Genomic DNA, 22,731 nt, shown 5'->3' on the forward strand with positions numbered 1-22,731 from the left:
TGCCCTTTGCTGGGGGAGCAAGGTATCTGCCCCCAAAGGGGAGATGACAAGTGTTGGATGCCCAAGAGGCAGTAGAGGAAATCCTGAGGCCAGGGCTTCTGGGCTTTCGGCTAGTCTGGGTCTGTGGTTCCTTGCAGCTGAACTCTTGTCCGTCTTGAAATTCTGGCTTTGTAACTGTGTTTTTCCATACTGTCTTAGAGGAGAGAGGCAATACTTTCCGTCTTCCTTGCCTGCTGATCCCAAGCAACCCAGATCATTATTCTACTTAGTCCGGTAATATTGAAATGAAAGTTGGGTTAGCATTTCTAGAGATGGATAGCAAGAGATCCAAAGGATCAGTTTAAAATTCGTCTGTTCTTCTTGAGTGTCTTTTCATGGATATTTCTTATCCAAAACAAGAAATTGCCTTGCTCTTGCACTTCTCGTCTCATGAATTTGGAAGAACAACAAGAACTATTCTTCACCCCAGAGGCAAAAGGGGGCTGAGGACCAAAATTAGAAGTCAAAGCCTTTATTCATAATTTCAGATCCAGGGTAGTTACATTTCTTTTTTTAGGATTTGCTTTGCAGCTCTTTGCTTGTGAGATTGTGTGTCACTTGTCCACACAAAAATTAATGCTGCCTTTTGACCTATCTACAGCCTGGCTATTGATTGTACTGTACTAACAGATCTTATTAGTAGGAGTCCTCAATAGGACAGAGTTCAAATGTGCTTAGTTGGGTAAATATTTGATATAGGGACTTCAGAAAATGATGCACAAGATCAAAGACACAGAGACAGTCAAAAAAAAAAAAAAAAAGGCATTGAACTTATAGATGTAGCCCAGCCAGATTTAAACGTGAGAAGAGTTTGTAAGGCAACTCAAGAGGGCAATAAGTGACACAATGAAGAATGTCTGATGTCTCTTGAATGCCGTCCATGTAGCCTGTTGGGCCTCGTGCAGAGCAAGTTGGACATCCGTCCAAGACAGAAAATGTGGTGAAACCATTTCAACCCCGTGGGATCTCCCGCCCTGGTTGCACTGACACACACGGCTTTGTGCAACAGCTTTGTGGGACTCTGGAGACACTGTGTCCGCTGATATTTAAATGTGGGAGGGTATTTGATGTGCTACAGATTTGAAGGAAGTGGTTGGTCCCTGAATCTCTCCTTTACATCATTTCAGAGCAACTTGAGACAGAAAAGGCAGTTCTGTGTGTCCTCCTGATCATGGATGTCTTGTCATTCTCTCACAAGTCCAGTTAAATGTCCTTGAAGAGCAGTGCATATGTAGTATATGGTGATAACATTGCTCCAGAAATATTTCCATAACGGTAACTGAATGTCTTCACAGTTCCTGATGGGAAGAAGTCTTAAGTCGTTCATCTAATGTGCTCCACCTAGAGAATTTGGCATTTCTGTGCTCTTTTTGCTATTCTTTCAAGAGCTTTTTATCCTTTGAGAAAATATTTTATTTGAATGGCACAATTACGAAATGATACCCTGGTATCTGATGCAAGAGAAGCTGCCTGCTGCCTTTGGTGATTGAGAAGGTTCATAAGCTTTACTTGAGCTTAATAACTTTTCCTTGACTTTCCTAGGAGTGTACAGAAGGCAACAAAGTCCACTTAAAAACAAACAAAAAGGAGTAATTCTATAATGGAGCTGCTTCATAAGCTAGAAAAGAATGTAAAATAAGATAAAATGTGGTGTTGTAGGATGATGCAATAAGTTGTTGAGAAGTGTGTCCTTTTGTGATGGGTGTTTTCTTATTCCAGCAAAGATTGTGTTGCTTAGGCTGTAAGTGTTTCAAAACTTCATATGTAGTGAAATCTGTTCTGGGTATTGATAAATCTATAAAATATGCTGATAAATGTACAAGCATTTTGCAAGTTTTGCTGTAATCAGATTCATATAACAATGACTATATATGCAGATGTTACTGCCAAATGACAAACTTTTCTACTATGTTGGCATAGATCTGTTTTGCTGAGCATGATTATGATTGCAAGATCTGCACGTCAGGCTTTACTTCCCTCTCTGGGCCTCTGTCATGCCAAAAATCCTAGTTCCTCTCATGGCCTCTCTCCTGAAGGTAAAGGAAAAGGCAGCTTGCCTGATACGCAGCAGTGAAGCGAGGACTCATGGACCCCAGAAGCATTTGCGTAGCAAATACTGATAGGGAAGTTAGTCTCTGGTTAATCCTTCATTTGCTTCAAGCATAGCGTGAGGGAGTTTTGTATCCGTGGAGATCTGGATCTCGGTATTTTGCTGGAGGACAGATAAGTGTTGGGTGCAGACAGAAGTGACAAGTCATTCCAACCCCGAAGAACTCGTGGCGTTGAAGGACCTAATGCCTGGGAAGGGAAATGGCCTGTACAAAGTCTGTCAGATAAATAGGGCTTGTTTTTAAAACAATATTTAAAACACTTATTTTTAAACGTCCGCCAACTTTTTTGCTGGTAGCTATATTATCTACTTGGAGGATAGAAGTTTAAGTGAAAATAGATTTATTTGGGCAGCAGAACCACTCTTAACTACTGGTGACAGTGAAGCTGATGATCAGTTTGGGACTGACAAAGCAAATGCTATACTTAAACACATCATGATACAATGCAGAGATCTGTTGTGATAGTGCAACAAATCACAAATTAAGCTCCATGGGAACAGTGTTGTGGATCTGCACAGGTGCTGCTCCGTGCAGCAGAGATGTTGCAAAATCAACCGAGCAAGTTGGGATGGAAAGGAGAGTTTTGACGTGCTAGCGCCCGACTAGCACGGGCTGCAAAGACCTAAGATTGTAATGGGCTTGCAGGATTTTTGCTCAGTTATTCCTTGCTCTGTACTTTAAAAACTTTTAACCTTACTGCTAAAGAAAAATACCATTGTCTATTAGTATGACTGGAACGAAAGATGAATAGTGAATTAGCCTTGAGCTAACTGTCAATCTGACTTTGATAGCCCATCACTTAAAAGGTCCTTTTATGTTTATGAAAAAGCATGACGTCAAAGCCAGGGGGAGAAAAAAATAATACCAATACTTAGGGCTAAACTTGCAGAGCTTCCAAGAAGAGGCCCTGTGTGAACTGTTTGTTTCTCTACATGCGTGGCTAATTAGCCTAGGTTGCTATAAGTCTCGGCAGTGGCCTTCAAACTTCTTCAAGTTTTGGGGTAGCTTGTTTATGGTGTGTCCATACGTGAACCTCTCCAAACCGGGATTGTGTAAAACTAAGGATATTTCAGGCAGTTCTCGTTCAACTTATAAGCATTATGCTGGAAATGCTTGAGTATAATCATTATCAGGTGAGTTGTTACTGCACATTTTTTTTAAAATAAACTTTTCAGCAAAGTCTTATGGTATCCTGGAAATCCTTTTTTTATCTGCAAGGGATCTGAAATGTTTTATTTAATTTTTTTTTCCGCAAAAATAAGTGGAGTTGTTTGTAACCACAGTAAGGGTCACTTTAATAGAACTGTTTAAAAAGATTGTTATAATATTTTTTTTTTCCTACCTTCTGCTAAAAGTCTAAAGTTGAAGGTGGCAAAAAACTTTGAGGAGTGGTGAAAGTTTGTGTGGAAAAAAAATGTTCTAGTGTTTATTCAGTGAATTCTTCGTATTTTGTAATTTTTTTTTTAAATCTAGTCGTTCTGAAAAGGTTGTTTTAAATATGGAAATTTCAAATTGTGATCACATTGCTTGGTCTGCACTGAAACATTTACTATTTGCATGATGTGTTTTTAAATGGGCTTTTATTTGTACATGATTTAGGCCACACATATTGAAGATATAAATATTCTGGAGGCAAAAAAGGCGTATTCCTTTTTTTAAAGGATGTGTTACCTTTAACTAAAAACTACCTAATCTTTTATTCTGCCCCGTACCTAACATCTGCTAGAGGATAGCAATCTATGCTACTTGGCTTTAATTGATAGCTATTAAGAAGTAAAAAAGAATGCTGTTGTGCGACTTATTTCCCCATTTAAGGGAAAATTCAATTTTGTCTAGCTTATTTTCAAATATTCTCAGACATTATCTGTGTAAATAGAAAAACTTGAGTAATGATTTCAAGTAAAAAAAAATCTGATTGTAGCAAAGTGAAACTTATTGGGCCTTGCGATGAAGTAGCATTTACTGAAACGTTAGTTCAAACCATTTCTTGCTCCCCACTGTGAATTGGTGAAGCACCGCTGACTTCCCTGGAGGCACACGGATTCCCTTTTAGTCGAATCTTTAGTTAATATGCTCAATATACACAAGTGTATGCGTCTCACTGATAGCACTTTTAATGATGTTGTGAAACAATTAAAACATTTATTTTTTTAATGCTTTGCTTACAGGTGCAGACCCACCTTGAGAACCCAACCAAGTACCACATTCAGCAGGCGCAGCGGCAGCAGGTGAAGCAGTACCTCTCCACCACTCTAGCAAACAAACATGCCAACCAAGCTCTGAGCTTGCCGTGCCCAAACCAGCCTGGGGATCATGTCATGCCGCCTGGAACGGGAAGCAGTGCACCCAACAGTCCCATGGCCATGCTCACCCTCAACTCCAACTGTGAAAAAGAGGTAAGGTGATCTTACTATCTGTATTCACAAAAATACAATTGCCATCTCTGCTTTCTTCCTGCTAATAATTTTCAACCACATTTGCCTGTTGTTAGGATGTTAAGTTTATCTTTTCTGAACCTTTGACTTGAAAATTGTAGCTGCTTACCTCTGTGCTTACCTGATGATTTTGTATTTGCATAAAATAATCAGGGCAAAAAAAAAGCTCTTGTGTCCCAGTAACTTCCTCTTTTGAACTATTTTAGCTAGTTTATGCCTATTAAAACTTCTTTTTTTTTTTTTTTTTTTTTGCTTGCTTGCTCAATGCACACAGTGACTAATTGACCTTTGGAGTACACAAAGCAGTTTTGTGTGCTGTAGCTTTCTGGAATAATGTTATTTATGGCTCATTCACTGTATAAAGAGCAAAGAGCATAACAAAAATAACTGAGAAGTGCAACACTTTTTGAGATATTTTAGATTTCTAGATGTTTTTACAGTAAAATCTGAGTCTCTTGCTTAGCTGGAACTCCAGATTGTCCCAGCTAGTAAGTGCTGTTCCTAGTAGCAGCTCAGTATTATCAATGAAGAATTTACTAGTCTATATGTAGAAGCGCTTTGCAGTTTTGTCTTAATATTTCTGGCAAAAAATTTAGTTGGTTGCTATGAGGATGTGGGCTCAGGTACAGAGGGGAGGTTATTCGAATGATGTTAACAAGAGTGAGATTCATGAGGTTAAAATTTTGCAATTTGACAATTCGGAGAGAACTGTAGAGCTTCTTCATCTTCCCCCACCAGCTTTCATGGTACTTTTTTAACACAGGAACAGATGCACTCCTAGGGGAAACTTTTATCAAACTTAGTTTGAGCAACAGTTGTAACAAGTTGGGTTTTATACATGCACGTGAAGCTATTGGTGCTTCATAATTTCAAAATAAATGAAAATCAAATAGTCCCATCCTCTGATCCCAGCTGTGCCCAAGCGTTTTTTCTCAGGATATTTACAGCTTCACTTTGCTGTGTCATCAGCCACGTGTGTGCATGACCCTGTTTCATTTCTGCTCCTTTTGGGACAGAGCCTGTGCCATGAACTCAGATCCATGCTTTGCCTTCTTTTTTTCCTTTCCTTCTTATTTCTGCAGGGATTTTATAAATTTGAAGAGCAAAGCAGGGTTGAGAATGAGTGCCCAGCTCTGAATACACACTCACGAACATCATGCATGCAGGTACTGGATGACACAGGATTTGGGACGCAGAACCCATTCTTAATAAGAATATTTCTTTGAAATCATGCTGCGTAAAGTTACCCTATGATATCTTTAAAAAGTTAAGTATAAATTGGATTGAAAAAAAAACCATGGATTATAAATCTGCTATGACCTTGCAAATCAATGTTGACTTGGAAAAAAATGCATTAAAAATCTGAAAAGGGCAAATGCTTTTCCACAACTGTGGCATGATAGTAGAGTATCATCTCGACCATGTTTTAAGATCCCTTTTTAAGGAAATCTTTTCTAATATAATTTCCTCAAGACTACATCTTTTAAGACTACATATATGTGCTGTTATAATACAGTGTTCAGAGTTTCTCTTAGAGTTTCTAGACAGACCACATTTGTGTTTAAAACAGAGTTGAATAGGCTATAGTACAGCCATGGTAATTTGTCTTTGGTAGTCATCTTTTCTTTTTTTAACAAAATGTTTTTATTCCTAGTAACAGTCTTTAGCATCTGGGCTATAACTGCTAGTTCCCTTCTTGCCATTGCTGTAGTTGTTTTATTTCTAGGCTTCTGCTTTCTTGAGCTGAAGTGAAAATCCCTTTTTCTGCTATTTCTACTGTCAACTTCAGGCTTCGATTTTGCTGGTTACTGTTGTTAAATTACTACTTATAGCCAATGAAGAGAAACAGGCAGTCCTACGGGACAGTTCAGAGTGTCTAACTGGATGATTTTGAGGTCTTCATTTCTCCTGAGTGTGCAGGAGCTTCTGGAGGGCTGTGAAAGCCCAGGAACAAGATCGCTTGCACCACTTATCTTTGGGATACTCTTGGATGATGCTTCCTGGGAGGGCATAGTGGGGAAATGACCTCTATGGATTTCCCTGTTGGGGAAGTCTTTCACCTGCAGTCCTTGGTGCTGTTGCCTTCACTTTTTGTCTTGGCCCTGCTGGGTGCAGATCTGTCTGGCTGCAGGTTTTTAGCTCATAGGTAGATGCAAGAGAAGAGTGTAGACTCAAAACTGCTTGTCTAAGAGGAGCAATGTCCTTGATTTATTGCAAAGTGATTCAATGGGAGGAATGCATAAGATGATGAAGCTTCAAGGGTTTTTGTATCCAGGCTGTACTTGCTGGACAGTGAAGACTACAACTATGATTTGAAGTATGGTGTAAAAAAAAAAAAAAAAAAAAAAAAAAATCACAGATCATCTGTACTGCAAAGCAGCAATGCGTGTCTAAAGTGCTCTGTTAGCACTCTGAATTTTGTCATAACTGTGTTTTCCATGTCCACCTTTTCTTCTGCAGATGGATGATGTGATTGATGACATAATTAGTCTGGAGTCAAGTTACAATGAAGAAATCCTTGGCCTGATGGACCCTGCCCTGCAAATGGCAAATACGGTATAATGATCCTTTCCTTCTGCCCTGCTAGCAGTCTCATTGCCTCTCTGAGACCTCAAAGCTGGAGCCTGACTTCGTCTCCTAACAATTAAGTAGTTATTGTATTGTCCTATGGAGAATAATTAGGCTTTCTTGGTAAGAGCTTAAGTTATGCAGTTGCCATGGATTTAAAAGTGCAAGCTGGCATCAGATTGAGGGAATACAAAAGGTAATTTTGCTTTTCTTATTTCAAAGTCAAGTTGGTTGGTGTAACAGAGGAGCGAAGGAAACTGTTTAACAGAAGTAAGCCTGTACCTATTAAAGATAGCCAGGGACATTAAACTCAAGCTTTCGAAAGCCTGGAAGAAGTCTGTAGCACTCCACGTTCCCGTATTTGTGTAATGTACAAGTAAACAATTTAGTCCATGCTAGGACGTATGTTAGCATGTTTTATTTAACCTAGGTAGATCTAAGTTAATTTCCAATCGGAGACAAGTCGCAAGCTAGAAAACAATGGAAGTGGTAGAAAATGAAACAAAAAACTCAACAGCTTCCCTCTGGGGGAAAATCAAAAAAGAAAGAAAAGAAATGAGGTGGTCAATTTAAAAACAAAAAGGAAGAGAAGGGTACATATAAAGTCTCTGATAGAAGAAAAGACGTAATATGTGAGAATAAACAAGTAAGGGAAGGCGCATGTTACTTTTGAGTTGCCGTTTCTGTCTGCTGGTTCACATTGCTGTGAGCATTAATATAATCGTGCTTCTGCCATAATCTTATTTTGATCTTTTGTGGAGGGTAGCTCCAGTGAATTTTCTGCCTGAGGCTTAAGTGCTCTTAGATCTGGCCGAGTAGATGTCTGCCAGTGCTGGCGTCTGGCTCTTTTTTATCTAGTGCCAAGTTTTACCACTCACCACATAGCATAGATCTTGTGGCGTAGGTTTACATTTGTCTACAGTGCTTGTCTGGTGTCGTACAGCCTAGTCTTAGGCTCCTGCAGATTCCCACAGCCCTCTTGGAGGCATCCTGAGTTGCGCAGGAAACAGGCCACCAGCATCCCGCATGAGCAGTGCCCTTTGAGTAGGGTGAGAAGTAACTGCAGGCTCCTGCCAAAGAGAATGACTTCTGCAATCCCAGAAGGCCCCAAAAGTTCATCTGCCCTGGAATTTGAGAAAATTTAAAAGCCCATGAAAAAGTTAACAGGAATCTTCAAAGTGTTCTTATTAAGGGTTGAGATTCTTCTGGAGTCATTTCTCCACTGTCCCACATGGAACCACGTGGGATGATATAGGACTTCGTCTCTTTTGTGCTACTCTTATTTCCTTCCACAGGGACCCCAGCTGTTTGTGTCCAGAAAGGCACTGAATTGGGCTCTTGTGGTACAAGGAGTTCGTGTAGCCGATCGAGTACATCTGATTCCTTCCTGCTCGCTGCAGGACAGCAAACCTTGTGTAAACTGTCAGGCTAGTGTTTGCTGTAAAACCTTACCCATCTACATATGACTTTCCAGTCGGACCTTTTCCCCTCCTTATTTCCCAAAGCTGTTTATTTCTAGAAGAGATGCAAGTCCATTTTTTTAAGTAATGCAAGTGTTTCTAAACTTGAACAGCGAAGATGGGCAACGCAGGTCATTTAGGAACAAAGTTATGCCTTTTGTTTAGATTAGTCAGGCTTTCAGAAAGTGCCCATAACGTGGTGAAATAAGGACCTGAAGTAGTGGAATTAAGACTTTCTTACTGACCTACTTCAAACCACTAGGGTCAGAAAGAATATTTTGGTCTCTGAATGAATCTGAAATTCTTCTGAAGTAATGTAGATGGAACCATGCATCTCACTGATTGGTTTAGGGGAGGGAAAAAAAAAAAAAAAGAGGACTTGAGTTAGCAGATGTTTTTATTTTGGAACAGAATTTGGTTCTGAAAACACACACAGTTTTACTAATAAATAACAAATATGTGTAGACTGAGCTAAATAGAGGTGGAAGAAATCAAGAGGAAATGTCTAAAGAGACACGACCTATAAATAGCTGTGCTGAAACTGCAACAAAGGCTGCGATTGTGCCCTAACCAACAAAGCATAAAAGGACCAGTTTGCTACTTGCGTCAACAATAAGCAAAATCAGAGGCTTGTGTGTGGAACAAGCTAAGGGAGGTTTCCAAGTACCTCTTAATTGAAAAGGGCTCATGGCACTAAACAGGCTATAAAGTGTTTGTCAACTTTGGTATTGGCTCACAAGTTCACTGCCTTTGCTTTTGAGGTGAAAAATGTCACAGAATGATTGCTAGTTTGCTGAGGGTGTTGTGCTTGGATATAACTTGGTAATTGAATTGCTAGGTGCTGTGTAAAGTCCTCTTACGGAGGAAACGACAGTTAGTTTCTCTAGAGCTTGCAATTTCTGCAGGGCTTCCAGTGAGCGCAGTCAGCAACCGCTGCCTGTGTCACCTTCCCCTTTGGTGGCTGCTTACACAGGTCTAGTTTTCTTGCATGCAAATCCAGCCCTGTGTTAACACCTTCAGAATAAAATCAAACCTGTTTTAACAAGCAGGGTTTTGTCTTGGCTTTAGTAAAGCAACTCTGTCACCTTGACTACTCCCAGTGTTTGATTATAACCCAGCAACTTTACCCAAGCCTGGAGATGCTAGTTTCTAGGTTTCTAGAAAAAAAAAATCTTTCTGAAATTCCTAATTAGATTTCACATGCCTGCTTCTGAACTTCAAGTCCTTGGGCTACAAACAAGCCCTTTGTGCTCTTGCTATGCTTGGGAGCATGAATAGAAAAAGCACATCCAAGTCAGAAGGGTGCGTGACGCGAGCGCTGCGTCTGTCAGGGATGTGGTGAGGGCCAGAAGATGCCAGGGTCACCCTTGTGGGGCTGTGTCCCTGGGGACGAGTTATTGTGGACAGATTAACTTGGGTCCTGTCTGTAAAGGGTAGCTAGGACCTAGGATGTGTTATAGATGTTCCTTTTTTTGTACTGTATTCAGGAGCTACACAGAGGGCTTGGTCATGGTGACAACTCAGTGATGTTTCCCTGTCACTCAGAGGTTGTCCAAGACTTCATTTCTTTTGGCAGCCACCTGCTAGACTAGAGAATTCTCCTGAAAAATCTGAGCATGGCTTCAAAATGCTGGTGCTTAAGTGGCTGCTTATCTGCATTAGCAGAAGTTTTCTTAGGTCTCAGCCAAGCAAGGAGAGTCCCTAGAGACTTAACAGTCCATGCTGTGAGTCACCCCATTGTATTCTGCCAGGCATATAAAGCTAATGCTCCCTCTAATCTCTGCAGCATCCATGTCTTGAAGGGGTAGGTTTTATCTTTGGTTGCTACTCAGTTTATATCTTATCTGTTTTTATAGTAGTCTCGTCAATACTTAGTTTGAAAACAAAAAAGAATGGGTAAAATAATCCACAGGATAAATGTAACATTCTTCGAATACTTCTTAATTTAAAGGTAAAACTATTGGTCTTGTTAGAATGTGTTCATTTCTGTGCACATCTGTTTGCTTAAACATGTATGTAAGAGTAGCAGGACAAATGATTACTTGAGGAAACAGTGCCAAAATAATCTTCCTCCTGGAATATTTTTATTATACAAAACAAAAACCAAGTTATACTAAACTCGAGAGCTACTTAAATGGAAAACATTTGACAAGTCACATAAAATGTTTTTGATTAATGCGGTGTTCTACTTCAAACATCTGATAACTTGCTAAGCATTCTCACGCTTAAATATTCCTCAAAAATTGGGGGCTTCATCCTGTGAGTGTTTTGCTGACCATTTCAGGGTTTGTGTGTATGCGTGTGCATGCACAAGAGAAGTGGGGAAATTCATATGTAAATGCTTCACTGAAAAAACAAGGCAAGATTAGCACTGTGATTACTGTCAGTGTGCTACCTCTTTCTAAAGAAAGAAAATGTTTAAATCTTTCTAAAGACTTTCTCACCATGAGTTGTGCATTTAAAATGCACATTCTTGAGAAGCGAGGGCCGAAATTTTCTTGGTGGGGGTGTTTTTCCCCATGCATACGCATAACTTGTGGTGACATTATCGCAAGCTCTCTTTGAACATAGAAAAGGGTACAGATTTCCTAGCAGATGCTAACTGTTCTGCAAGTCTTTCATAAGGGGCAACATGAATGATCTTTTTTCCTTGTTTATCTTTTCCAGTTGCCTGTGTCTGGCAATTTGATTGACCTTTATGGCAACCAGAGCATGCCTCCTCCAGGGCTGAACATCAGCAACTCGTGTCCAGCTAATCTTCCTAATATAAAAAGGGAGCTCACAGGTAAATATGTTTTAAATAAAACCTTGGAGTAATGCCACAATTACTTTGAATTAAGGAAATATAGGACATAATTTCTAGGGAGGAATGAAAACTTGAATGAAGAGCTTAATTTTTGATTTGTAGTCTGTTTTATAGAAAATACATTAGCTCGTAATACAGTCTTGTCATTTGGGAGCATGTGTGTTTTCTGACAAGCAGGTTGTGAGCCCAAATAGAGAGGGATAAAGTTTGCTTTAAATGAAGATGAAAAGAAAGTGTCCTTCAAAGGTGTCGTCGCATTTTTTTTTTTTCAGCAATGAAATTTTGCCTTCTATAAAACAAACTCTTGGCAGCGACTGGGGAGAAGGAGCCCTAACCTCTTCCTCCCACCACAAGCACACACGTGCAGAATTCAAATAATTTGAAGGTCTATAAGGGGAGCTCAGGATTTTCAAGTGTATTTTATTTTTTTCTGTTCTTCATTTCTATCTGAAAGGGCCTAGCCACACGTAGGACATGGTAAAAAGGCAAGCTTGCCAATAACTACTTATTGGTCCTAGAACCAAAGACAAATACACCTCAAGATCCAAAACTGACTGTTCCTAAGGCCAGTTGGGGGACGCACAGTGTGCAGGTCTGGTGGATGATTCATTTCTGTCTCATCTTTCTCCTTTTTGTATTTCTGTTATGAAAACACGCAGGCTGACTCAGTTGCAAAACAGGTCCTGGGCAGGCATTAGGTTAAGTGGAGCACTATTTTTAATAACTGAGGTGTCAGCTTCTCAGAGGAAATGCCACATCTCTAAGCTGGCACGTATTTGCATTTTATATGACTCTGCAAAATTTGTCTTCAGCGGCAAATGAAAGCACCAAAAGTGCTCATTGTGGCTGCTGGAAAAACTGGAGCAGCATTTTGAACCGTACTGAGAGGAGAAGGGAGGGGAAGATGTGACTACTCAAGGTCTTGAATTGCAGATGGTTTCATAGCCCAAACTATAAAATGTTACAGGTGGCTCTAGACTGCAAGCTAAGCACACTACTTGCACAATGTATAGGCTGGCACAGTCACAAAAGATGGTGGTGAAAGACTCTAGGCAAAGACAGCAGAAAGAGAGGGGATATTAGCGAAGTGGTCTTGGAGAGAAGTCCTCAGTAAGTCAAAATTAGCCTGTACTAAGTTATGAGTCTAACTGCTGCATTTATGCAGATTTATGCGACATTAAATGAAATCTGCATTTAATGCAGTCTAAAAACTTCTGTTTGACGTCAGTTGCTTGGTCTCCTGGTCACGGATCCTGCGGATAGCACTTTGACAGCCAGCGGTTTAATATCGGCATGTTGTTATTGCAGACAGAAGTTTGGCTGGGAAAGGCTTTCTATAGCAGTCACAGAAACTTTAAGAGGTTGAGGTCTGATCTCTACATATACCAGCACAGAAGAGCTTCTGGTCCTGCGGGTCCCGATCTTTGTTGGAGCTGGGCTAGAGAGAGCTTGCTGTATTTAAATCTAGCACTCGTCTGTCACAGGCCTGTCCCCATCCTGCTGCATAAATATCAAAATGATCAGGAATCAAGAAAAATCGGATCTACTATCCCACCTTCTTGTGATGATGAGAGTTGTGAATTGTCAGCCACTGAAATATTTAATGGAATCCTACTCACATGCAAATAGAGTTTCTGTTGGTTTGGGCCTTGCAAACTTCGTATCTGTTGCATAATGCAAGGTCAGATTTGAACCCACAACTTGTTTGGACATGCAGTGATTTTTCAAGCTCTTTTGGCCCTGTAGATAATCTAGTATGGACTTGTTGGAGTGAAGGGAGGGTGGGTTCCATAGTGGAGCTCGTGCTAGGGACTCACAGGTTTGTCTCTCCCCACAGACTTGCTGCACAGCTGACACTTGCTGGTGTTTAGACTCAAATGCAACAGGATTAACGATTTCACCCCACTTTTTTTAAGCTTAAAAGGTAGACAACTTACATGAAAACATGTAAAACTATTTCAGAAATGAAAGCTCAAACAAGAATTGAGATAACAGGTTTAGTTGTGCTTTAGCCTGAACTGTTGTATACTAAAGCCTGAAAATAAATAGGCGAAACAAAGTTAAGATCAGCTCTGAGTTGAGACAACTGTTGTGCAGCATGGTTAACATTACATTTCTTTTGCTTTTTGTGGAGAAGGGTCAGGAACCACAGATTTCTAACAATATTGCTATTAAAGATGCTGATATTTTTCTTTCTGTATAATGAGTGAATGGTATATCTGGAAAAAGTAGATAAAAATAATTTTTTTTAAATCAAGTCACTTAAGGTATGCATTGAATTTTGTGGTGTTCTACGTACATTGCCACAAAAGGACATAGCCCGAATTCCAGTGAGCTGAAGCTCTGACTCCTGCCTGCTTCATATCCTGTGCAGGTAGCCATGCAACAGGCATGTTGCTCCTCAGGTCCAGCCTCTGCGTTGTACATATGTACCCCGTGCATAAGCACAGGAGAGGGAATGTTTCAGTGGTTTGTATCTTGCTGAGTCAGGGCCTTGATGAGAAACCTTGTAGGCACAAAAATCAATATAGGAAGCATGGGAGCAGTAACTCTGCAGGTACAAGATGCCAGAGCTGAGCCCCAGCACTGTATTTTGCTGAGCTCAGTGAATGTTTGGGGCCCCTTTTCTTTTTTTGCAATGGTTGTACTAACTTATTTGGAATCATTGTAGTAACTTAGATGTGATGGGTCTCATCAGACTACCTGCGCAAAAGTTTCACAAACTGAAAATGTTGCGTTTGAATTTCTTGAATTCTAATGACTTAATTCACATGCACAGCATGTATTTTTCCTACAGAGTCAGAAGCGAGGGCATTGGCTAAGGAGAGGCAAAAGAAAGACAATCACAACTTGAGTAAGTTGATTCTTCTCTATTTTCACTAATTCTAGTATTTTTAGATGTTTTCTAAGTGTTGGAATTCTGGTGTGTTAAGTTTCTGGGTGAGATGCTGCATTTAATGTATTGCAGTAGTTCATTCTGTTATGCCAAGAGATCAAATATCTCCAGTTCTCCTGAACTGGCGACTAAAATCTAGTATTGATCATTATTTTTCCCCAAAGCAAAGTAAACAAGTGGTCTAACAAACAAAAGTGTTCTCTTTAGTGGGACTTGTTGGAATATTAGTGTGCATTCCTAGACATTGTGTCTGTAGAATTGCTGAGAACAATATTTGATCCAGTTCGTTTAACCAACTCAACAAAATTTTGCTTAAAAAAATGAAAGAAACTTGAATCTAAAACTTGAGTTATTCAATCTATGACTTGCTTTAAATGTCATCATACACTTGTAGTGTGACAACTTATAAGCAAATGAACTTCATCTTTTTAAGAAACAACTTAGCTCTGAGTAACAAACATTAAAATGATGAATGTTTTATGACTTAAAATAGGAAAGGGCATTTTTAAGGTTCTTTAATATTAGTAGGGAAAAGGAGCTGAATAATTTGCAATTATGAATATTGCTTGTAATGTTTGTTTTGTTTTTGCTTTTTTCTTAAAGTTGAACGAAGAAGAAGATTTAATATTAATGATCGTATTAAAGAACTAGGCACTTTGATACCCAAGTCAAATGACCCGTAAGTATAATGTGTCCAAGCAGACTGTGGGAGTGAGATATTCAAAGGAGAAAACAAAAACAAACCCTTGATAAATGGAATGAAATATTTTTGCCTTTTTTGTAGCACTTTAAAACTTTTCTGGAAAGGCTTGAAAACTCTATTTGAGTTTTGTGAAAATTACCCGTATGTGAACCTTTAATCTCTCAATTTAGCTAACTCTGTAGATACTTGGCTTGCTTGACAAGACAGAATCTATGCCTGTTTTTGTGAGAATGGAGAGCAGTCCCCTGGAAAGCCATTGTATTCCCCTATGTGTATGCTTTCATTGCCAATTTACCCAAATTGTGGTGATTTTTCAGAAAGGGAGCTAATCTCACTGTTGCGAACACACCTTAATGTGTATCCAGTGCTGGTTGCGTAGCAAGGAAGCTCCTTGCTCTGGAGCTTGAAAGTCTCCCTTAAGCCTGGATGAAAGCAGCAATTTTCTTTTGGGGAGAATTTCCATTGTTTTCTGGTAGTGGCAGGCTGTAAAAGCTCCTGAGAAGGGGCTCTTTGGTTTTCTCTAAGGCCCTTGCCCAAACTGTGGGACAGCTGGATCTTTCATCCAGTAGAAGTTCTTTAAATATATGTGTGTGTATATGTTGTGTGTGTTTTTTCTTTTTTTCTTTTTCTTTTTTTTTTTTTTTCTTAATTTAAGAAGTTTGTCTGCATGGAGAAGTCTAAAACACCAAGATACAATGCTGTATTTGGCTTTCCCCTCCTTACTGTCACCAAGCTGTGGCATAGTGCCACCAAGAGGTTATTGCTTACCTTCCTGGGAGCTGAAGAATCTCCTGTCTTTTCCTCCCCGAAGTACCAAGTCACATATGGTTCTTCGTGAATTCTAGTTCCCTCACAGGTTTTTTAATCACGCAGCAGAAATTAGGAGCTAACTCTTATCTCTGAGAAGTCTTGGAGGCACCGGGGAGCTGCTGCTGTGCCTGATGGCCTGCAGCTAGGACGATGCTCACTGCATCATCCCTTTCAGCCTGTGCTCTGGCCCCCTCTAGCGCATCTCAAAAGCCTAAAAAAAAAAAAGAAAATAATTTACCTGGGTGTTAGATAACACGAGATGTAATTGCAGCTGCTGGCATGGTGGTGGTGACTAAAGCAAACCCTCCCTGGAATCCCTAACTTCTTTTTGTGCTGATTTCTCAGGGATATGCGCTGGAATAAGGGAACTATTTTAAAAGCCTCGGTTGACTACATCCGCAAGCTGCAGAGAGAACAGCAGCGCACCAAGGAGCTTGAGAACAGGCAGAAGAAGTTGGAACACGCCAACAGGCACCTGCTGCTCCGGATACAGGTTTGCCCATAGAGAGGCCGTGAAGGCTTGTGGTGTCACAGCACGAAGCCATGATCAGAATGTGTGCTAGAGGGAAAACTGCTGTTTTAATTCATGGTGAACAGGGCTCTTTCAGAAAAATAGAAGTTACGCTGGTATCACTAGACCGCTGCAATCTAGGAAAGCACCTGGAGCTGATATTTTTTTCTCCTTCTGTAGCAAAATAGTTTTGCAAACCATACTGTGTGGTAAATAAAGATATATATGGTAAAACTTTTTCTCCGAGTAGCACCACGTATATTTGGAGTATTTCCTGATCATAATCAGAAGCTTGCTGAATGCAAGATCTCCAAGGGCTCCAGCAGGATAGCCTAGAGCTCTGGCTATGGAGCTCTTCCATCCACAGAGCGAGGGTTGCTCCTACTGTCTGTTCCCTGTTGTAGGGTGAAGTCTCTAGGGTTTGTAAGATTGTAAGGTGAAGTTTGGCGAGGTGGGTTCTCCCACCCCAAACTGTATAGGAAGCCTTATCCAGCATAGCAGCCTAAGCAGCCTTGGCTCTTGGCTCTGTTATCCACGACGGCAAACACAAGCTGGATGTTATTCACCCCTCTATAAGAGTAATGCAAGAAGAGTTCACAGGATCAAGTGCAAGACCATATACCACGAAGGCTGTAATGGAGCAGGTTGCTGGTCCCAGGCACCCTTACACTGGTGCTCCCTAATGGAGCTAGAAAGACCGGAGTCAAGCGTGGCAGAATAGCCTTAAAATAAGTAGTCCGGAATGTGCTTTGGTGCAGGTTTTGTGCTGTGCTGAGCAATCTGTTGGCCAGAGTAGAGATGGAGCAACATTAAGCTATGCTGTTCCAAAGTTAGGTCAGATTGCTTCTGAAGTATTTCATCATCTTCTATCATCATAACAAAACTCAGATTTTTGTATAATGAACCTTACATCTAGGAGCAAATAACCTAAAGTCTGTATTTTCATTTTTTGTATTTATTCTGGTTAAGTACATAGTAGGGGGCACTGTGATTCTGACATGTTGGCTAGAGGGAGAAATTCTTTCTGTTCCATTTTCTTGCCCTGTGCCCTTGCAAGCTTGTTGTCTTAGTTTGAAAATGGAGAAAGGGCTTCTAATCAAGCTCTGTGATAAGAATATTCAAGAACTCGCAACACTGCAGTGATTGCTTAATTTAATGCGTACGTAGAATCAAAACATCTCTCCTACTGCTGTATTTGGAAAAAGGCCTTTCAATAAGGTCATCTTGTACCAGCCTTCAGTCAAATGCATCTGTAACATGACTAAACTTGAAGATGGGATTTAAACTTATCATGCAGAGTCTGCGTGGACAGCCTGAAGTGCCTTCCTCTAAGTTCTGTGTGTGTTTCTGGTTGAATCTTAGTGCAGGAGTAGAGTTGTCTTCTGGCTTGAAACAAGCTACATTTTTGGCAGAGCTCTAGCGTGGGAAGTGTCCTTTCCCCTGTCTCAGCAGGAAGCAGTTAGCATCATGTAGGCGTTGGGCCTTCATATTTGTAGTAACTTTTTCCTTCTGCTTTTGCCATAGTCACAACAAGCCACATGAGATGAGTTTTTGCATTCGTGCTTTTTTTTAAATAACCTCTTGTTCTCCTTGGCAGGAACTTGAGATGCAAGCGCGGGCGCACGGCCTCTCCCTCGTGCCGTCGACGGGCCTCTGCTCCCCCGATATGGTGAACCGGGTCATCAAGCAAGAGCCCGTCCTGGACAACTGCAACCAAGACCTCCTGCAGCACCACGCCGACCTGTCGTGCACCACCACCCTGGATCTCACCGATGGCACCATCACCTTCAGCGACAACCTGGGAAATGTGACTGAGCCGACTGGCACTTACGGTGTCCCCGCAAAAATGGGATCCAAACTGGAAGATATCCTGATGGACGATACCCTCTCCCCCGTTGGGGTAACTGACCCGCTGCTTTCCTCAGTGTCTCCTGGAGCGTCCAAGACGAGTAGCAGGCGGAGCAGCGTGAGCATGGAGGACACCGATCATCCCTGTTAGCAGATGTTTGCTCTGCATGGCCTTTCATAAACTGCTTTTTCTTGATCAGTAGATTAAATAATTTACCTTTTGTAGATTTTTTTTTTTGATTTTTTTCCTTTGTGCTTCATCAGTAGCCTAGTGTGTGTGCGCGTGTGTGTATATATTATATAGAGAGGTTTTTTTAGATTTTTCTTTTGTGGAAGGAAAAAAAAAAAAGCTTGTATATTCTATTTTAAAACTACCAACGCCTGCAAAATATTGTACAGCGTATGTACATTATCTGTGAACTGGATTAGCCAAGAACTTTGAACTGGTTAAATCTACTTAAAGCAATAGAATTACATCTGAAAAGTCTGTTTCTACTCAGGCGGGGAGGGAGCATAGCAGAATTGTAAATTCTGTGCAACCCATTTCCTTGGAAACAAAATGTAAAGATAAAGAATGTAAAGAAACCAAAACAGAGAGAGTTCACTTTGTAATTATGTTGATTCAATAGTACTGCCTTAAAGATACAGTGTCCCTCAACCTTTGGTCATTATATCACAAGTGTTTAAACAAAAATTACTATTCCACTGAATACAGACAAAAAAAAAAGTGTTGAAACACCCTGATTGTTCATTCTGATATAAAATGTTCTTGATGCTATTGCTGAGAACGAAATAGAAATTGCAGGGAGATGTGAATCTCTTCCTCAGAGTGACATTTAATTTTACTCTGAGCTGATTCGGGTTTCCTTTGGATCATGGTTGAAGGTTTTTGTTTTAGATTTTTCTTGTTTTGTAACATATAATGATGGTTTGCCAATGAATGAAGAAGGAACACTGTAAATCGGTATCTACTTTTTGGACAAAAAATGATACATTTTATCAACTGGGCACATTGTACATATCTAATTGGCTTTACTCTTTTTTTAAATTGCGTTGTACAGTTTATTTTGATTTGCATGAATTCCTTAGTTATTCTCAATGTTTTGTTTTAAATATATTTGTATTTCATTTGTAAGAATTTGCCTCTTAATATTGCAACAATTTTTTGACATTTTAAACTCATTGGAAGTTTTCTGTGTTCTTTGTAAACACTTGAAAGGAAGCTTTTATGCAGGGTTCTGTGTTTTAAGAGAGATTTTAAGAATATTTTGTATATTACAGTCTCACTTTGAAAATGTTTTTAAACACACTTAAGGTAGAGTGAGTACAAATTTAGATTAGGTAATAAACAAAACAGCTCTGTAGAAAAACTGAACTTACATATTTATTTTTAGTGATCCAGAAAAAGTAGTAATATGCTTGAAAACATAAATATGTAGTTAATCTACCCGTTATAGTAATTTGTGTTTTATTTCAGCACTGGGGCTGACATTAAAAAAGAAAAAAAAAAAGAAAAAAAGAAAAAAAGACTAAATTACTGTATCTGCAAATAACTGTTACTTGATAACAATGTTATTAATTTTTAACATGCAACAATGTTGTAAAAGTAGTTTGGTGCATTATCTACTCAAGTGTAGTCCTATGCAATAACAGTAGTTTTACTTGTATTATATCGAGCCTAGATGTTTGACAGAGATGACATACGGTGTTCCAAGCTAGACGGATTGAATGGATTTCTCAATAGCAGCCCACAACTGACTTGCAAGCGGCAGGCAAGCGTATCTCGTTCAGAATGAAGTGCCTTAAACTCTAGCTGTAGTCTTCCTGGACTAGCACTGACTGAAGTGTGGCATAGGAGAAAGCTTTCGGGTGACCTTTTCTAGGAAGTTGAAGTGCGGCATGGTGCCTACGTAGAGAAAACAAGAGCTCCCCGTTCTCCTGTGTGCTACACTGGAAGATATATGTAATAATAATGGTAAAAACAAACAAAAAAACAGATAGGGACTTGAGTGCCAGCGTTGGCAGGTTTTATATAAGGAAACTTGGTCACAATGGTTACAGTGTTTGGAAACACAATGTGATTTGGGTAGGGATGGGGCAGCTGAAACCTTTCCCGAGCAGGTTGCGGTGGCCTTTGGAGGTTGGTCGCCCTTGGGTGCCCCTGTGGCAGTGCTGCTCTCCGTGATTGTGGCATCTGCTGGAGTCGTACCGGTGGCATTGGTGCAATTGCAGGATTTTTGCTTTTCCTTTTTGAAGGAAGGAAGAGCAGGAGTTTGCTCATGATGATGTCTCTCCCTCCGCCTGCCCCAGGCAGCCTTTGGGAGCGCATCCCTGCTAGGTCAGATGGAGCCGGGATGGGACAGGATAGGTGATTCCTTGGGATGCACCATGGTCTAGCATCTTGTCTAGGGCAGGCAGGGGTTTTCTGCTCCCATCCCTGACAAAGATGCATCCCCAATGTGTCTTAATGGTGATGGGCAGAGACGAGCAGGGCTGTACAGTGCTGGTAGCTGTAACATGGGTGGTGTCACCCTTCCCGTTGGACAGGTGAGCTCGGCAGCGTGGCACAGAGGGATCAGGGTGCGCACAGCTGCGCTGGGAACCACTGACTTAGGGGGTGTGATGCCTGTGCTGTCTGTGCAGGAGCTAAGTCTGGACTGTGAATGTTTCTCAAGCTTATGTGAAACCACTGGTACTTGCTGGCGGCCGCAGCTTCCCATTTTTGGCTATGTGCTAAGCAGAGGTGGCTGAGCATGCAAGAAAAATGATGTTTTATCAAGAGTTGGGCTGCTTGGTGGCCAATAGCAGCCATGCGTTGTGGTCCTGCATGCTGCCCAGTGGGTTACATTGGGCAGTGACCTGCAGTGCTCCTGTGGCTCCCTTGCTGTCTCATCCCATGTTTCGGCAAGTCATGGCCTTTCTCCAAGTTGGCTGCTTTCAGCAAGGAGCTGCTCTGGTGTGGTGGATGGTACCTCCCTGGAGATGCAAACGGTTCTTGTGTATCGGAGTGGTTACATGGGGTGGTGGCCATGTACAGGACAGCAGTTTGGGACAGGGTGCAGCACGCACAAGGTACGGTGAGGAGGACACAAATGTTGACCACAGCAGCTCTTGAATGGCGGGGTCCATTGCCTGACCCTGGGCCTGATCCGGCCTAGGTAGAATATTGAATAACGCTCACTTTTGCCAAAACCACGCAACAGATGTGAATGTGCAGAGTACCATGGAGTTCTTCCTTACTGCTTTTGGCCTACAGAGCAATATGAAACTTTACAGCCTGCAAAAGCAAAAAGAAGGTACACAAGGAAAGCACAAAGCACAAAATAATGCACTTACGTTTATGTTGTTTGACATAAAATGCACTGGGGGGGAAGCTGATGTTGATAATAGTATAAATACCTATATTTCTTGAAAAAGTGACATTAATTACTGCCTCTTGCTATGATGCTTGGTACTGTAATGTTGATATTCATCTGCTGTTGACTGCAGCAATAATTTGTGTATGGTCCATAGCACTGTAAATTATGGATCAATATTAATGTATCCAATGAAATAATTTGAACTGTTGTTCTTGATAGATGGATTAAAGCATTTGGTTTTTCACATACGTGTGTGTCAGCCACTCGTTTCCAGTGTAAGTGACTCTCGGTGTTGTGCGTGTGCGTCCCTAAAGTCCCAGCAGCGCTGCCGTGTTTGTGCCTTGCTGGTGACCTTGTCCATGTCCCTCACCTGGAGTAAAAGCCCATGATTTTGGCTGCTCCCAGGGCTCTGGTTGCTTTGTGCCAACACAGGGAGCCTGTCATTCTATGAGGTTGCCATCCATCCCAACAGCCCAAACCTTATTCTGAACATTTGCAAGCAGTTCTGGTTTGCTTGGGGGCCTGTTTTGTCTTCCCCCCTGTATTATCTCTGCTTCTTTGTTGTCCTCATCCATTGCAGTCTTGTTCCTTGGCGCTCTCGTCGTGTCCTCGCATGCCGTGGAGTCCTCACCTTGTCCATGGACGTTGCTGCAGCAGCAGGGCTGGGGAGCGGGCACTACTGCAGGGCTTTGATGCATCCTCAGCATCTTCAGCTGCAACCAAGGTTTGATTGGCTTGTGTCCTTTGGAATTGGCTTGGGTCTTTTAAAAATCTCATTTTGATAGTGGTAGAAAATTAAATTATTAATTAAAATAGTTAATTAAGGGAAAAAAAAAAAAAAAAAAAGGAAACGGGGAGGAGGAAGCCTGCAGTTGAAAAGCACTAGCTGTCCTGCATCGCTCCATTTAAAAAAAAAATCAATTTAAAAGGTAATTCTGGAAAGAGATACTTTGCTATGAATGCAGAGGAAAAGACCTCCATCCCTCTATAGAAAATATTTGAGTTAATACCTGGTAGATGCTTTTAGGAGTCACTGTGAAGCACTATTTATTATTTGAGAAATCTAAATCCATGCTAGAATGTGGCATTTTAACACACCGTTAAGGTTCTCGTTGTTAGCAGCTCAGGACATGGCTTTTAAATTAAGATTGACTTTCTCTGTATTCTGGCTTCCCTTTCTGCAGT

At 40.8% G+C, this 22,731-nt stretch overlaps 1 protein-coding gene across 4 annotated transcripts in view; it reads left to right on the plus strand.

Moving 5' to 3' along the window:
* The window catches only part of LOC104568933 (melanocyte inducing transcription factor), a 40,947-nt gene extending 20,820 nt beyond the window's left edge, over positions 1-20,127 (plus strand). Inside the window, exons 2-9 of one of the 4 annotated variants that reach the window (XM_088534328.1) lie at positions 4,319-4,546; positions 5,668-5,751; positions 7,046-7,141; positions 11,281-11,398; positions 14,199-14,273; positions 14,919-14,994; positions 16,174-16,321; positions 17,937-20,127. In XM_088534328.1, the coding sequence (XP_088390454.1) occupies positions 4,319-4,546; positions 5,668-5,751; positions 7,046-7,141; positions 11,281-11,398; positions 14,199-14,273; positions 14,919-14,994; positions 16,174-16,321; positions 17,937-18,338 (1,227 nt within the window). In that variant the 3' untranslated portion in view covers positions 18,339-20,127. The remainder of the gene's footprint in view (positions 1-4,318; positions 4,547-5,667; positions 5,752-7,045; positions 7,142-11,280; positions 11,399-14,198; positions 14,274-14,918; positions 14,995-16,173; positions 16,322-17,936) is intronic. The other 3 variants (XM_088534329.1, XM_088534330.1, XM_088534331.1) reach the window with 3 other exon arrangements.
* Positions 20,128-22,731: the final 2,604 nt, after the last annotated feature.

Source organism: Tinamus guttatus, unplaced genomic scaffold (genome assembly GCF_059628265.1).
Source record: "Tinamus guttatus ecotype Peru unplaced genomic scaffold, ASM5962826v1 Tinamus_guttatus_pri_ptg000547l, whole genome shotgun sequence".
In the NCBI taxonomy this organism is placed as follows: domain Eukaryota; kingdom Metazoa; phylum Chordata; class Aves; order Tinamiformes; family Tinamidae; genus Tinamus; species Tinamus guttatus.